Source organism: Monopterus albus, unplaced genomic scaffold (assembly GCF_001952655.1).
Source record: "Monopterus albus unplaced genomic scaffold, M_albus_1.0 scaffold67.1, whole genome shotgun sequence".
NCBI classification, from domain to species: domain Eukaryota; kingdom Metazoa; phylum Chordata; class Actinopteri; order Synbranchiformes; family Synbranchidae; genus Monopterus; species Monopterus albus.
The window spans coordinates 669,015-681,490 of record NW_018127947.1 but is presented as its reverse complement, the minus strand read 5'-3'; the positions used below and the strand labels follow the sequence as shown (position 1 = coordinate 681,490).

General features: G+C 46.3%; 1 protein-coding gene across 1 annotated transcript in view; it reads right to left on the bottom strand.

Annotated features, from left to right (window-relative positions):
- Positions 1 to 18: 18 nt before the first annotated feature.
- Positions 19 to 12,476, bottom strand: part of srcap (Snf2-related CREBBP activator protein) — a 31,073-nt gene continuing 18,615 nt past the window's right edge. The window contains 14 exon segments of the mRNA XM_020604643.1: positions 19 to 4,373; positions 4,789 to 4,872; positions 5,039 to 5,215; positions 6,147 to 6,272; positions 6,723 to 6,837; positions 7,500 to 7,696; positions 7,861 to 8,030; positions 8,313 to 8,515; positions 8,630 to 8,943; positions 9,183 to 9,364; positions 9,865 to 10,218; positions 11,157 to 11,312; positions 11,943 to 12,107; positions 12,410 to 12,473. Of these exon segments, the coding sequence (XP_020460299.1) occupies positions 27 to 4,373; positions 4,789 to 4,872; positions 5,039 to 5,215; positions 6,147 to 6,272; positions 6,723 to 6,837; positions 7,500 to 7,696; positions 7,861 to 8,030; positions 8,313 to 8,515; positions 8,630 to 8,943; positions 9,183 to 9,364; positions 9,865 to 10,218; positions 11,157 to 11,312; positions 11,943 to 12,107; positions 12,410 to 12,473 (6,654 nt within the window). The 3' untranslated portion in view covers positions 19 to 26.

Below are 12,476 nucleotides of genomic sequence, written 5' to 3'. Positions count from 1 at the left end.
TGGCGGCTGCGCCGCCTCCTCCTGCGTCATCCGCCACCATCGCCCTCGCCATCGCTGCTCATGCTGCTGGAGGCACTATGGCCCCGGGACGAAGACTGCACCTCAGCCTCGCTTTCCTTCCCCTTTGAGGACTTTTTACTTCCTGTCTCCTTTTCCTCTGGCTTAGACCTCTTGTACTCCACTTCCAGAGGTGGAACCAGAGACCCAGGGCACTGCCTGGTGGAGCGGGATGCAGGGCGGCTTGACTGACTGGATGTTGAAGGTTTGCTGCCGCTGCTTTTATTATTAGAGAGAGACACAGTGTTACTCTGAGGAGAGGCTGGTACACTTTTGCTTTTAGACTTTTGGTTCTTGTCAGAAGATGGGGCAGGGGAAGTCCCAGTGGTCTTAGACCCCATGTCCTTCCGAGTGGTGTGGCCGGGCGTGTCCACTCGGCCTTTCATTGCTAGAAGTTTGGCTGCTGCATTGAGAGCCGAACACCTCTTCCCCAGAACTTCAGGCTCAGGAAGCAACGAGGGCGTGCTGTTCATTTGAGTTCTACTGTCCTGTGAAGGCTGAGATGCTGCAGACCTTCTGGTGATCCTAACAGAAGAGGTATCGCTGCCAGACTCTCCGCCAGTGGATGTGTTGGCACTGTTTGATGCATTTCTGTCAAAGCTGCCAACAGGTTTCTTTTCTGCCTGGTTGTTTCCCTTTTCCTTCTCCTGATCTTGTAGCCTGCGCTTGGCTGAGCGAGTCAACCGGTGCTCCTTCCTCCCCTCGCTGTTGTCAGAGTCGGAGGAGGAAGAGGAAGACCTGGAACGCCTCCCCCGAGAGGCAGCAGTGGTGAGCTCCTTCTCGCTGCCTTCCTCATTCTTCTCCACGCCCTTTTCCTTGGTTCCTTCCTCCTCTCCTTCTGAGGCAACATCCATTCGTCTCCTCTTGGCAGGATGTCTGTTTTCATACGTCTTCTTATGGTGAGCATGACGAGTGAGGGTTGACGTTGAGCACTCTGATGATGGTGAAGAGGAGCAGGCCGATTCCTGGCTACTCTGACGACTAAGGGACCTTTTCTGTTTTGGAGGTTTCTGCTCTTCAGTGGTTTCCTCCACCGATTCTTCTTTCTGAGGGCCTGCTGTAGTTTTGGCTTCTCCTATTTCCTCCCTTCCTGTCTCCACCTTTCTCCTTTTAGGCTGAGGCTTACAGACCTCCTGCTTTTTGTCATCCTCCTCCTTCCTAGTCCTCACTTCAGCCTCCACAGCATCCACTTCCATTTCGGTCACCCTGTCAGAGTCACTTTTAGCTGCAGATACACACTGTTTGGACTCTAAAGATTGTTTGTCAGATGAAACACTGGAAGGAGCAGATGCTGGTACCTGGGGCAGGGGCTCTTGCAGGGCAGGTGTGGACAACTCTGGGGAAACAACTGTGGATGAAGAGTTTTGTACGCAAGGGGAAGTGACTGTAGATGTCTGAGGGGTGATCACAGCAGTAACTGTTTTGGTTGTACCAGCTGAAATCACTCCTGTGTCAGCAGGAGTGGCCACGGTAGTGGATACTTGAGTAGTTGCAACAGTGTTTGTGGTAGCAGCTGTTATGGACGTTTCTGGCATTGATGAAGTTGCAGTGACTGTTGTTAATGGAGCTGGTGTGGCATCTGTGGAAGATGTTACTGGGGGTGGAATCTTGGTGTTTTCTTTAGTTATGGCAGTGGTTGTAGAAGAGGGTTCTCTGGAGAACTCAGGAGAAGCTGCTGCAGGTGTTGCTACTTCGACTTCTTCTGATGGGGATGATGACGCTATTCCAGCTGTCTTTGCCTCTGCAGTGGTAGTGACACTGGGAGACTCTGTTGCTGGAGGAGTACAGAGCAGAGTAGGTGCAGCAGGAGATGTTTCTGAGGCCATGTCAGGCACTGTAGTTACCTGTGCATGTACATCCACTTGAACTGGTGGTGACGTTGGGACTGGTTTGACAGGGACCGTGGAAGTTGTCACATTAGCCTCTGCTCGAACTGGAGAAGCTGTATTTACAGCAGATGTGGTGAATATTGGTGGTGGTGATGTTGCAGGAGAGGCAGACATAGATGCGGTTTTGGTGGGGATGGTGCTGGAACATGCTTCTACAGTTTTTACTGAAGTTGTGGTTCCACTTGTTGAGTTCAATGGGCTTGCTTGCACTGTTTTTATTGTAGTTGTTGTCACTGTTGGTGCTGTAGACAGGGAAGATGTTGAGGATGGTGAAGCAGTAACTGGGCTTGATAAGCTGGCAGCTGGAGCAGAGGCTCCAGGAGCTGTAGGTGGTATAGCAGAGGCTTGTAGCAAGTCTTTTGCAGCAGTAGTTGTTGTGACGGGTTTCACTGTAGTGGCAACTGCACTTACTGGTTTTGATATTACAGTAGTATCAGTTGTCGCAGGGACTGATGTTGGAACTGCTTTAACAGGCATAATGGGGGGTGTAGTGAGTGTGGTAGCAACTGGTGCAGCAGCTGTGGTGGTTCTGGCAGAGCTGGGTTCTGTTGTTTTCACAGTTGTAGAAGTTGGAGGTTTTGGATCTACAGGAGATGTAGAAGCTAAAAGTGTTGGTCTTACAGTTGGAAGAGTTGATGAAACGGCACTGGGAGGGGGCAGTGCAGTTGTGGTGGTGGGGGTCTCAGTGACTGGGATACTGGCAGATGTGGAAAGCATGAGAGCGGAAACCTGGGTTGATGCTGAGCTTAAAACTGGAGCTGGAGGTGAACTAACAGTTTGGACTGAGGTTGCTACAGTAAGGGGTGCAGTCCCCTCAGGTGCAGGTGCAGTGGGTACTTGGACTGAAGCTGAGACTGGTGTGGAGGATTGATCTGAAACCTCAGTCTTAGTGTCCTCATTTCTGGTAGACTGGAAGGCCTGACTGGTGCTGGTCTGTGTTGGCTCTGTGTTAGCATCTGTCACTGCTAAACCAGACACATCAGTAGTGGTGGTGGTCTCTTTTTTGGAGTTCTGTCCTTCACTGACAGTGTCTGGGATGGTTGTGGAGTCTTTGCGGGGACGACCCCTCTTCCGTTTTGGGGAAAGAGGGGGGTTCCCTTCACATGGTGAGTTGGGCTGTGGGGAAGGTGTCACTCTGTTATCAAGCTCAGGTAATCTAGGGACAGTCTTAGGGGGCCGGCCCCTCTTTCTTTTCAAAGGTGTCACAAGAGAATTGACACTGGACTCTGTAGAGGCTGAAGTGGCATCTTTTCCTGGCGGTGTGTCTGTTTTCTTGGACTGATTCCCGCCTCGTCCTCTACCCAGATGTAGTTGTTGCTCTCCCAGCTGAGCAGCCATCCGAGATTCTGTTTCTAACCTGCGCCGAACAGGAAGATTTCTCAGCACAGGCATGTCAGGAAAAAGATGGGGTGGGGAATATGGAGGATAACCTCTGACAGGCTGTGGGTGCACAGAGGGACTGGGAGTAGTGTCTTGGTCCTGAGGCAATTTGGTAATGGCCCCTTTAGTTTTACTATCAGGGCTCAGTGATGTATTGTCTTTGTTTGGTTCGTCGACGAAACCTGAAGCGGTCTCCTCCGCTGTTGCCTCTTCTGATGATCCTCCACCCCCAGTGCTGCTTATTCTCCGCCTCCTCCTTCTTGGCTCCTTCTCCTCAACCACTGTGACCAGCCTTCCTGGGAGCTTCCGCAAGACTTTGGCTGATGGTGAGTCTTCCACCAGGCCCCGCAGGACTTCACCATCTGCTGACTGACGCTTGCGAGGCGACCGGGAGCTGGTGGAGGGGAGAGACATGGCACCATGGTCTTTGAGGTCATCATCTTTTGTCTGAAGGTCCACTGGGCAGCTGGACTCAGACAACCGCCTTTCATTTACCCCCTCCTTCCTCTCTGTCCCTGATTTGGAGCTCTGTTCCGTCTCCACAGCACACTGCTGTTTCCCTCCAGGGGGAGATGCTGTAGGAGAGGAAGGCACTGGACTGGGATTCGACTGGTTTGGCAGAGTCCTGGTTTTGATGGTCTGGTGATCTCTGGAAGGTGATAAAGCTTTTGAACATTTGGCAGAGTCCTGGAGCCTTGTTGATGTGGAGGATTTCTGATGGTCTGTGCGGAAAGGGGTTCCAGTGTCTTTCGCAGCTCCTCGTCCTCTCAGACCAAAACGGAGTCTTTCAGGTACTTCTCTAGGGGCTGCAGGCTCGGGCTCAGTTTCCGGTGAGGCCCCACGAAGCCGACCACTGGTCCTTGTAGAGGTAACAATCTTATCCTTGTCCTTGGGTTTACGGCCACGTCGGGCTGGGGGTGGTTGAGGAAGCTCCACAGAAGCTAGTGGCGACAAAAAGTCGTCGTCACTGTCATCAGATGAAGCATGAAGCTTGAGGCCCTCCTCCTTGGCCTGGTCCAGGCCCTTCCTGGTAGCCTCCACCTGCTCCTATAAACACACACCAAGAACAGATGTTTAGAATATAAAAGTTTGGTTTTATAAAGCTGATAAAATATCTTTATGTTCATGTTTTGGTTCCACAGGGATACAGGAGTGGACCAACAACTTCAAATAACACAAACAATGCTTCTCTGTATTATATAAATGGAAATGGAATACCAACGGGTTTTGGACTGTTGACCAGACAATATGAAACAAAGGGAAGACTTGAGCTCTGGGAAATTGTGAGGAACATTTTGCGCTGTTTTCAGACATTTAATAGACGGAACAATTTATTATTTAAAAAAAATAATCAGTGAAGTCATAATTTATGCAGCTTCTAGTGACAGTCCAAAACCTCTGCTGCAAGGAAACAGTGGTGAGAGTGTGTTAAACTGAACCAAAGGTGAAGTTGAGGCCTTACCTCAGCTTGTTTCAACTCTTCTTTGCACACATCTTCTAATGAGGCTTCCAGGAAGTTCATAGCGTAGCGTTCAATGGGAGTGAGCTACAGGTAGGCAGAGCACGTGGTGTGTTAATTGAGCATAAACAAACTGTAAAAATAGAACTGAGCTGTAGAGCAGAAAGGTGTAAAATCGCCCCGTCCTCCCTTACTGACATTGTTCTATTCACAACATCAATCAGTAACCAATAACAGAACTCTATTAATTCACCTGCTCCACCAGAGCTGCTATTTCCTGCTCAGCCTTGGAGAGCTCCTCTACTTCCTCCTGTTCCCCTCCGTCGTCCAGTGGTATGTTCTCATTGAATTCCGCCAGTTCTGCCACCTGCTCTGCTTTGGCCTGAGAGGCTGCTACGATGTCCTCCTCATCCTCGGCACGACACAGGGCCTGCAAGAATTACATCAAGGTGATCTCGTTATCCTTACACCATCACAGAAAAGTCATGGTGGTTTGATATGTTTAACCTGAACCTTAAGTTAAAACAGTCATGAACTTGTTTTCACTTGTCATGAATTTATTTACTCCACAGCAGCAGAACACCAGCCTTCAGAAACTCCTGCAGCTTTAACTGGACTAACCAAACATGTTTAGTGCTGAGTAACTCTGAAAGACTTGCTGTGAACAGACCGACATCACTCACTAGGCTAGTACCATTAATGTGACAAACAACCCCATAATGCAACACTCTGTAGAGACCCTGTTACTCCATTAAAAAAAAATCTCATGTGGTGACCATGTAATTGTACTGTCATTTAATATGTAACAGCCCCGTTTTTCTGGACCCAGGGTTTTCCCTGCCACAGAAAGGCTTTGAAAGGCTTGTTTTTGCAGAGCGCTTAAGCCGAATTAATGTAAAAACAACAGAGAGTTGTACGTGCTGAAAAATAATGGAGAGTAACTTGATCTCAAAATGAAAGATAAGCTGGCAACAATGACCTACCAATCAACAATCGGTGTTTAGACGAATGTCTGTGATTGGCAGCAACACCAAGCTAATCAAGGATGGTGGTTACAGCCACTGATGTAGATTTTATTTCTCCTAACTGCACTAGCTATGAAATTGACTTTTAGATAAAACCTATTCATGGCATTATTTTCGAAAGCTTCATCACTTTATTTTTAGTGCCAACAGCTTCTGCACAGTGTCATATGTGAACTATCAAATTATGCAACGACCAGGAGATTCTTCAGCTTTGTCCTGTGGCTTTAACAGTTTGTCTAAAATACGCTGCAAAAAGTGTGATTGATTTTAAACAATTACCAAAAGGTAGGTGCTAAATCTATAATGTAAGTGTGTGGCCTGTGGGATGTATCTAACCTGCTCCAGAATGATGGTGCTCTGTTTGTTGACAGCTTCCTCCTCCTCAGCTTGGGGCACTGTTAGCTCCACTGCCACTTCTCTCTTCTCGCCGTCATTCATGTCAAACAGCTCTCGGATGGTTTGCTGAGGAGCGACGTAAAAATGAAATTAAGAGGCACTTGAACTACTTAATGTCCTGACGTTATCACAGCAGCAAAAAATTCTTTCTGCTATTAATGACTGTATTCAATTAGACATTTTAGTAAAAATACACACCTACAATTAAATTGCCAGTTATGAAGTGCAGCCATTAAAAACTCCTAACAGACTTAACTAGAAAAATCATGGAAGACTAGAGAGAAACAAACACACTTCCTCAAACTTGTATATCATATGCCACTGGTAGCAGAAATAGTGAGTTGTGGTAAAATGTGTTACACCGTGTTCCATATGAAACTGCTGTTTGTGCAAGACTCATAAAAGGCTCATTAAAAAGGCTAATTTTTAACCCTTGGTTGCTGCAAGGGTTGTATTTACTTTTCCTGGCAACTCTGCAGACTAATTGTTCACTATAGGGTCACTGTAAATTCCTACCTGTTTGAAGAAGGCAGTGGTGAAGTTTCCTCCTTCAATAGCCATATCTCCCAGCATCCTCTTCTGATTGGCTTTCTTTAAGATGTTTTCCTCCACTGTACGCTCACTGATTAGCCTGAAGAAGAACATTGCACAAAACACTGATGAGCTGTTGAAATCACATTATTTATGGGGTAGTGTAGCTGAAATGGTACAGACTGTCAGCTTAATTATATACTGTCTTACAAGCCATTTCCTACTTCCTTCACTCTGCAACGAGCAACAAAAATAAACCGATTAATTAATGAGCCGATTAAGACAATTGAGAGAAAATTAATCAGCCACTATGTTAATAATCAATTAATCATTTCAGTTGTCACTTTCAAGGAAAAAGCAAATGTAATAAATGTTTTCTCCCAATCAGTCTCTTATGCATAGAATCACATGAATAAACAAATTTTAAAGGGAAAAAAAGATTAACCTTCTTAAATAAGATCAGTCTATAAAAATATTTACCTTTCTGGGTGACTGGGGTAAAATAGATTTATTTTTTATTTTTTTAAATCCCTGACACTCAAAAGAGTTTTATGTCCAAATGAAGCCAAAGGGAACATTAACATAGACACCTATGACTAAAAGCCATCAGTTTAACAGACACATAAAGCCAGTAATGTCACATTGTCCATGTCTGAAAAGGGCTTCATGTAGTTAACACCGGGCCCTGTTCTGTTTAGGCGTACCAGCTCTACTGTACATACTAGTCCAAATGACTTCAGAGACCAGCGGCAGCACTGTCACCTGTATATGTGCACATCTCGGGTCTGGCCAATACGATGGCAGCGGTCCTGTGCCTGTGCATCCATGGTGGGGTTCCAGTCGCTGTCGTAGAAAACGACAGTGTCGGCCCCAGTCAGGTTCACCCCTACACCTCCACTGCGAGTTGACAAAATGAAGCAGAAGATACGACGATCTGCATTGAAGCGCTCCATGAGTGCCTGAGGAAGAAGTAAAGAAGATGCACAGAGAACAGGGTCACACATAGTGGAGCAGCTAATCCTTCCCTTCATTTTTTTCTATGATATTTTGTTAAATACTTTTATTTCCTTTGTTTTATGCAAGTCATGTACTCCCGTTTTCATGCAAGATAATCCGCACTAACCTGTCTCTGCTCTACACGGGTACTGCCATCCAGGCGGAGGTAGATGTGTCCGTGGTAGTTGAGGAACTGCTCCAGCACATCCAACATACGTGTCATCTGGGTGAAGATCAACACCCTGTGGCCTCCCGTCTTCAGCTTTCGTAGCAAAGTGTGAAGAGTCTGAAGCTTACCTGCACACAGGGGACACACAGTAGGTAACCAGCAGAACACATAACCATAGCAAAATAACTGAGCAGCGGGCACTTAGAGAGAATGAGCTTTAACTGATAAATAAGTGTGGTGTTTGGATTTTTAGGTGACATTGCACATTATTTTGTACAAATAGTGGGCTAAAGGTGAAAGCAGTCTGCCCTGAATCTGTCTTTTTGGCTGTCTGAAGCATCAGCCAACAGTCACCAGAACTTTACAGCAGGAGAGGTTTGATTTAGAGAAGCAATATGTAGACAGCTTACCACAATCATACTGTATGAGCCTCAGGTCCGGGAACTGGGTCCTCATGTTACACTGGATGTGGTGGAGACTGCGAGCGAGTGGAGCGACTTGAGATGACAGCGTGGAGGAGAAGACAGCCTGCTTGTGGCTCAGAGATGGAGGAGGATGGCAGCAGTGCATGGAGATTGGAGCAGCCTCCACTTGGGGAACTGCAAATGTAAACCTAAAACACACAAACAATACCAGTTAAATCACAAATATTTCAGTATAGTTAAAGCTCTTATATCCTCAGTTATGCATCTTGTCAAAAAAATCAGTCTGCTGACCAGTTATGTACCTGTCTATAATGTCGCTGAGCAGCTCCAGCCTCCCCTCAGTGCTGTGGATGGCCTTTCTCACAGCGTGACTCTGAAACCAGCAGTTGTGTTTGTTTTGCCACTGTGCAAACAGGCAGCTGCTGTGACCTGAGCGGCCCCACTCCCGCTGAGAGCTCAGAGCAGCTGGCAATGGATGAGGACCAGTGAGAAAAGTCAGGAAGTTCAAAACCTCCTGGCCGTACATGGGCTTCGCTCCACAGTGGTGCTCGTTGACTCGAATGATAAAGTCCAGCCGGCTGTCACGCTGCTGTTTGAGGCCATCTCCCAGCCACGACTGTTGAGTAACAGGAAATAAACATGTGGGTGTTATGCTGAATTGATCAAGACAGCAGGTAAACACTGAGGAAGCTCGGTGTTTGCTACTTGGAAGGAAAATCTTCCTTAATGTAGTTTGTAACCAGTGCTGTTCAAATGTGTGATGAGCTAAATTAACCCTAAATATGAACAAATGTAATCAATCAAGGGCGTTTTTGCTGAGGTCTGTTGATGCTGATGGAAAGACAACTTGCTTACCATGTAGAAAGGAGAACGAGGAGGTGGGCGAGGCACTTTTCGGGGTGCAGGGTAGGCTCTTGCACTTGCACTGGGTCTCGATTTTGTGCTGACTGGAGTTTGACTGCTGCTGCTGCTGCTATTATCATGTGCTGTTGTTGAACACCTGGATGCAGACGACGAGGAGCTCACCTGAGCTGGAGCTGAAGAGGGGATAGAGGAGAAAGAGCAGAGCAAGGCAGACATGCCTGTTGTAAAGAACTTGATTCTACAGTACAAACAGCCATGGGTTTGCTTTAAGAGTCAACTTCACTCAGTTTAATAAATGTAAATTATTTATTAAAAATTTTTGACTTCTATTATGTGACCCTGACTAGTCCACTTACTGCTGGCAGATGACTTGCGGATACTGGATTAAATTAATAATGAAATGACTGCAGTACTTATCATATACTAACTTCTTTACCTTAATACACTAAACTGGCTTTGAGAGACCTTCCTGTGACTGCTGAAACGTCCCTGCATGGATGCTTCCTCTTACATGAAACACTGCACACACCTGGTGCTCTAAGCAGCTTAAAAAATTTGGAGAGGGGTAGTAGGAAAGAAAAATACTAAATAGTTGCAGTAATGATCTGAGCCAGTTCTGCTTCTCATGCATGCACACAGCTTTATGAATTATGGCTCGAGTTCATTCTCTCACCTGGCTGCTCTGTGTTTGATGGTGGAGGCTGCACTACTTTGAGGACAGGGCGAGGGGTTTGGGTCTGGTTCAGGGTTGAGGTAGGGTGTCTGGGAGGAGCCATGGTGTAGTGGGCAGTAGCAGGACCAGGGGTGCGCTGGGCCGTCTGCAGTGGAGCCTGCAGTGGAGCCTGCAGTGGAGCCGTGTTTCTGACAGGGGTTGTGTTGGCAGGGGCGTGCAGGGAAGAGAGTGCCTGAGAAGCAAGACGAGGGGAAGGGGCCACTGCAAGGGTGGGCACAGGCCCACCCTCCTTGCCTGTTGACTGACGCACAACGATCTTCACAACGCCTGGGCTGCTCACCATGGAGGAGGGCACTGAGGAGAAATAAAAACATACGAGCTGTGAGAAACAAGCCTGCATGGAGAGGTCTGAATGGGCACAGTACTGAATTTCAAAAGATTAAGACTGAAGCTGATGTCGTAAGGGTGGTTGTCATGGTCTGTCAAAAAAGATCCCCAACAGGAAATCATGTGCAAACAAAAAATATTGCTGGGCACAAAATTAAATGGTTAATTTTATGCTAAATTCTGATCTTTTTCTTAGATCTGATTTGTTTGTGTTGCTGCATCACATCTAGGGGTGGCTATGGTGCAGGAGGTAGAGCCCAGCCCACACGTCGGTGTCCTTAGGCAAGACAAGCTGCTCCCGATGGCCAGGTCAGCACCACCATCGGTGTGTTTATGTGAGTTTGTGCCACAGATGGCTGCCTCGGTGTGGAACATAAAAGTGATTAAAAATTAAAATCTGTGTGTGTAATCTGTAAGTGACATGCACCTGGCTGTGGTGTGAACACCACTGACCTCCTCAACTGCCACACATGCACAGATTTAACTGAAATGTGAACCACGTGTGTACGAGAATAACAACAGTCAAAATCTACAGTTCCTCCTCAAGTGTTCAATTACACTTTGATCCTTCCAGCTTGGCCTGATCAGAACCATAAATGGCCAAAAAAGCGAAACATCCGGGTCTCTCCACTGACCCCCGTCACTTTTGTTGCTCTCCTCCATGTGAGGGGCAGACACTGAATGATGATGACAGGCCATATGTGCAGCGGAGGGAGACGTTAAAACAACCACATGGATTCTGATCTGACCATTCTGACAGCGCTCGTACAGTCAGAGATCAGATAGGAATCGGATCTAGGAGCAAAAAATCCAATTTGGTTTGTTCAAACATCTGTGAAAAGATCAGATTTGAGTCACTTCTACTGTGATGTGAACATAAATTAAGGGAGAGAAGAGTTTAAAACCTTGTGAGGAGGCATTATGAGACAGCCGATTCACAGGGGGAGCAGCAGCAGAGGTGTTTGCCGGGTGTGTGTTGGATGTGCTCTGGACAGCCATCTGGGCAGGCTGGCTGATGAGGTGGTGCTGTACCCCGCTGGACACCAGGTGCATCACATTACCTGTGCAGCGACAGTGAGTCAGACAGTACTTCAGATTCTCCAGTTATTACTTTGTCACAAAACATATCTAATCATTTACACTGACTGAAAAATCAGGTTTAAATAAATATATAAATGTGCTGCACAATTATGGCAAAAGAAAGCAGAAATCATCATCAGTAGTTTACTTAATATTATTAACATGAGTTTCAGGAGTAGAACTCTAAAACAATCTCTTTTTGTTTTCCTTGAAACTGCAATGTCTTGTTTTGTTCCAGGCAAGACTAACATTTCATACTGGTGGCACCAGTGTCAGATTTTAAACAACCTTGCCATCCAGTGTGCAGGGTTAAAAATAACTGAACAGTTTAACTGTATAAAAATTATTGATGAATGATTGCAGTGACTCTCTACCGAAGAGTTCCTACTGGAGCTGTCAGGTTCTACATCTTTTCATTTGGTCATACTGTGCACATGTGGGTCACTCATACTGTCAAAGATGCATTTCAAAGAAAACATCACAACCTTAAGTGGAATTAAAGGGTTAAATAAGTTTTAATATATTTACACAATCAAGTAAACTGAACCACTGAATCCTTTGGGTGCATGAGAGATGAATGTGACATAACAGAAAAATCGTCTGACACAAACCTTGAACTGGGCGTGGAGGAGCTGCTGGGACCTGGTGGATCTGGGCTCCAGAGAGAGTCAGCTTGTTGCCCTGAAGCTGGAAGGTGACGGGTTTACTACCCTGACATGATGACACAGGCCGCCCTGCCAAGGAGGCGAGCTGGGCTATGCTCACTACCTCACCAGCTTTTAAAGACAAAAAGAAAGAATAAGAAACATTATTATGTCAGTTTACTACAGCTTCCACTACTCTTTGTTCATGACAACCTTTACAACAGTATCACAGTGTATAATAGTTAAAAAATGATTTGTGCTTCTCTGGCTGCTGAATTTACTTAAAGTACATTTTTTAAAAAGCATATCAAAGGACTCAAATTATCATCTAGGGTGGTGATAATACTTCACCAGGCTCTATATAGAGGCAGCATCTCTTCAGATAAATGAATAACAGATGTAAAACACTGAAGACGATGACGGTGTATGCTTACAAGGCAATCTAGCCTGCATATCTGGACTGAGCAGAACCCTCTGGGGCATGACACTGCTGGGGTTTGG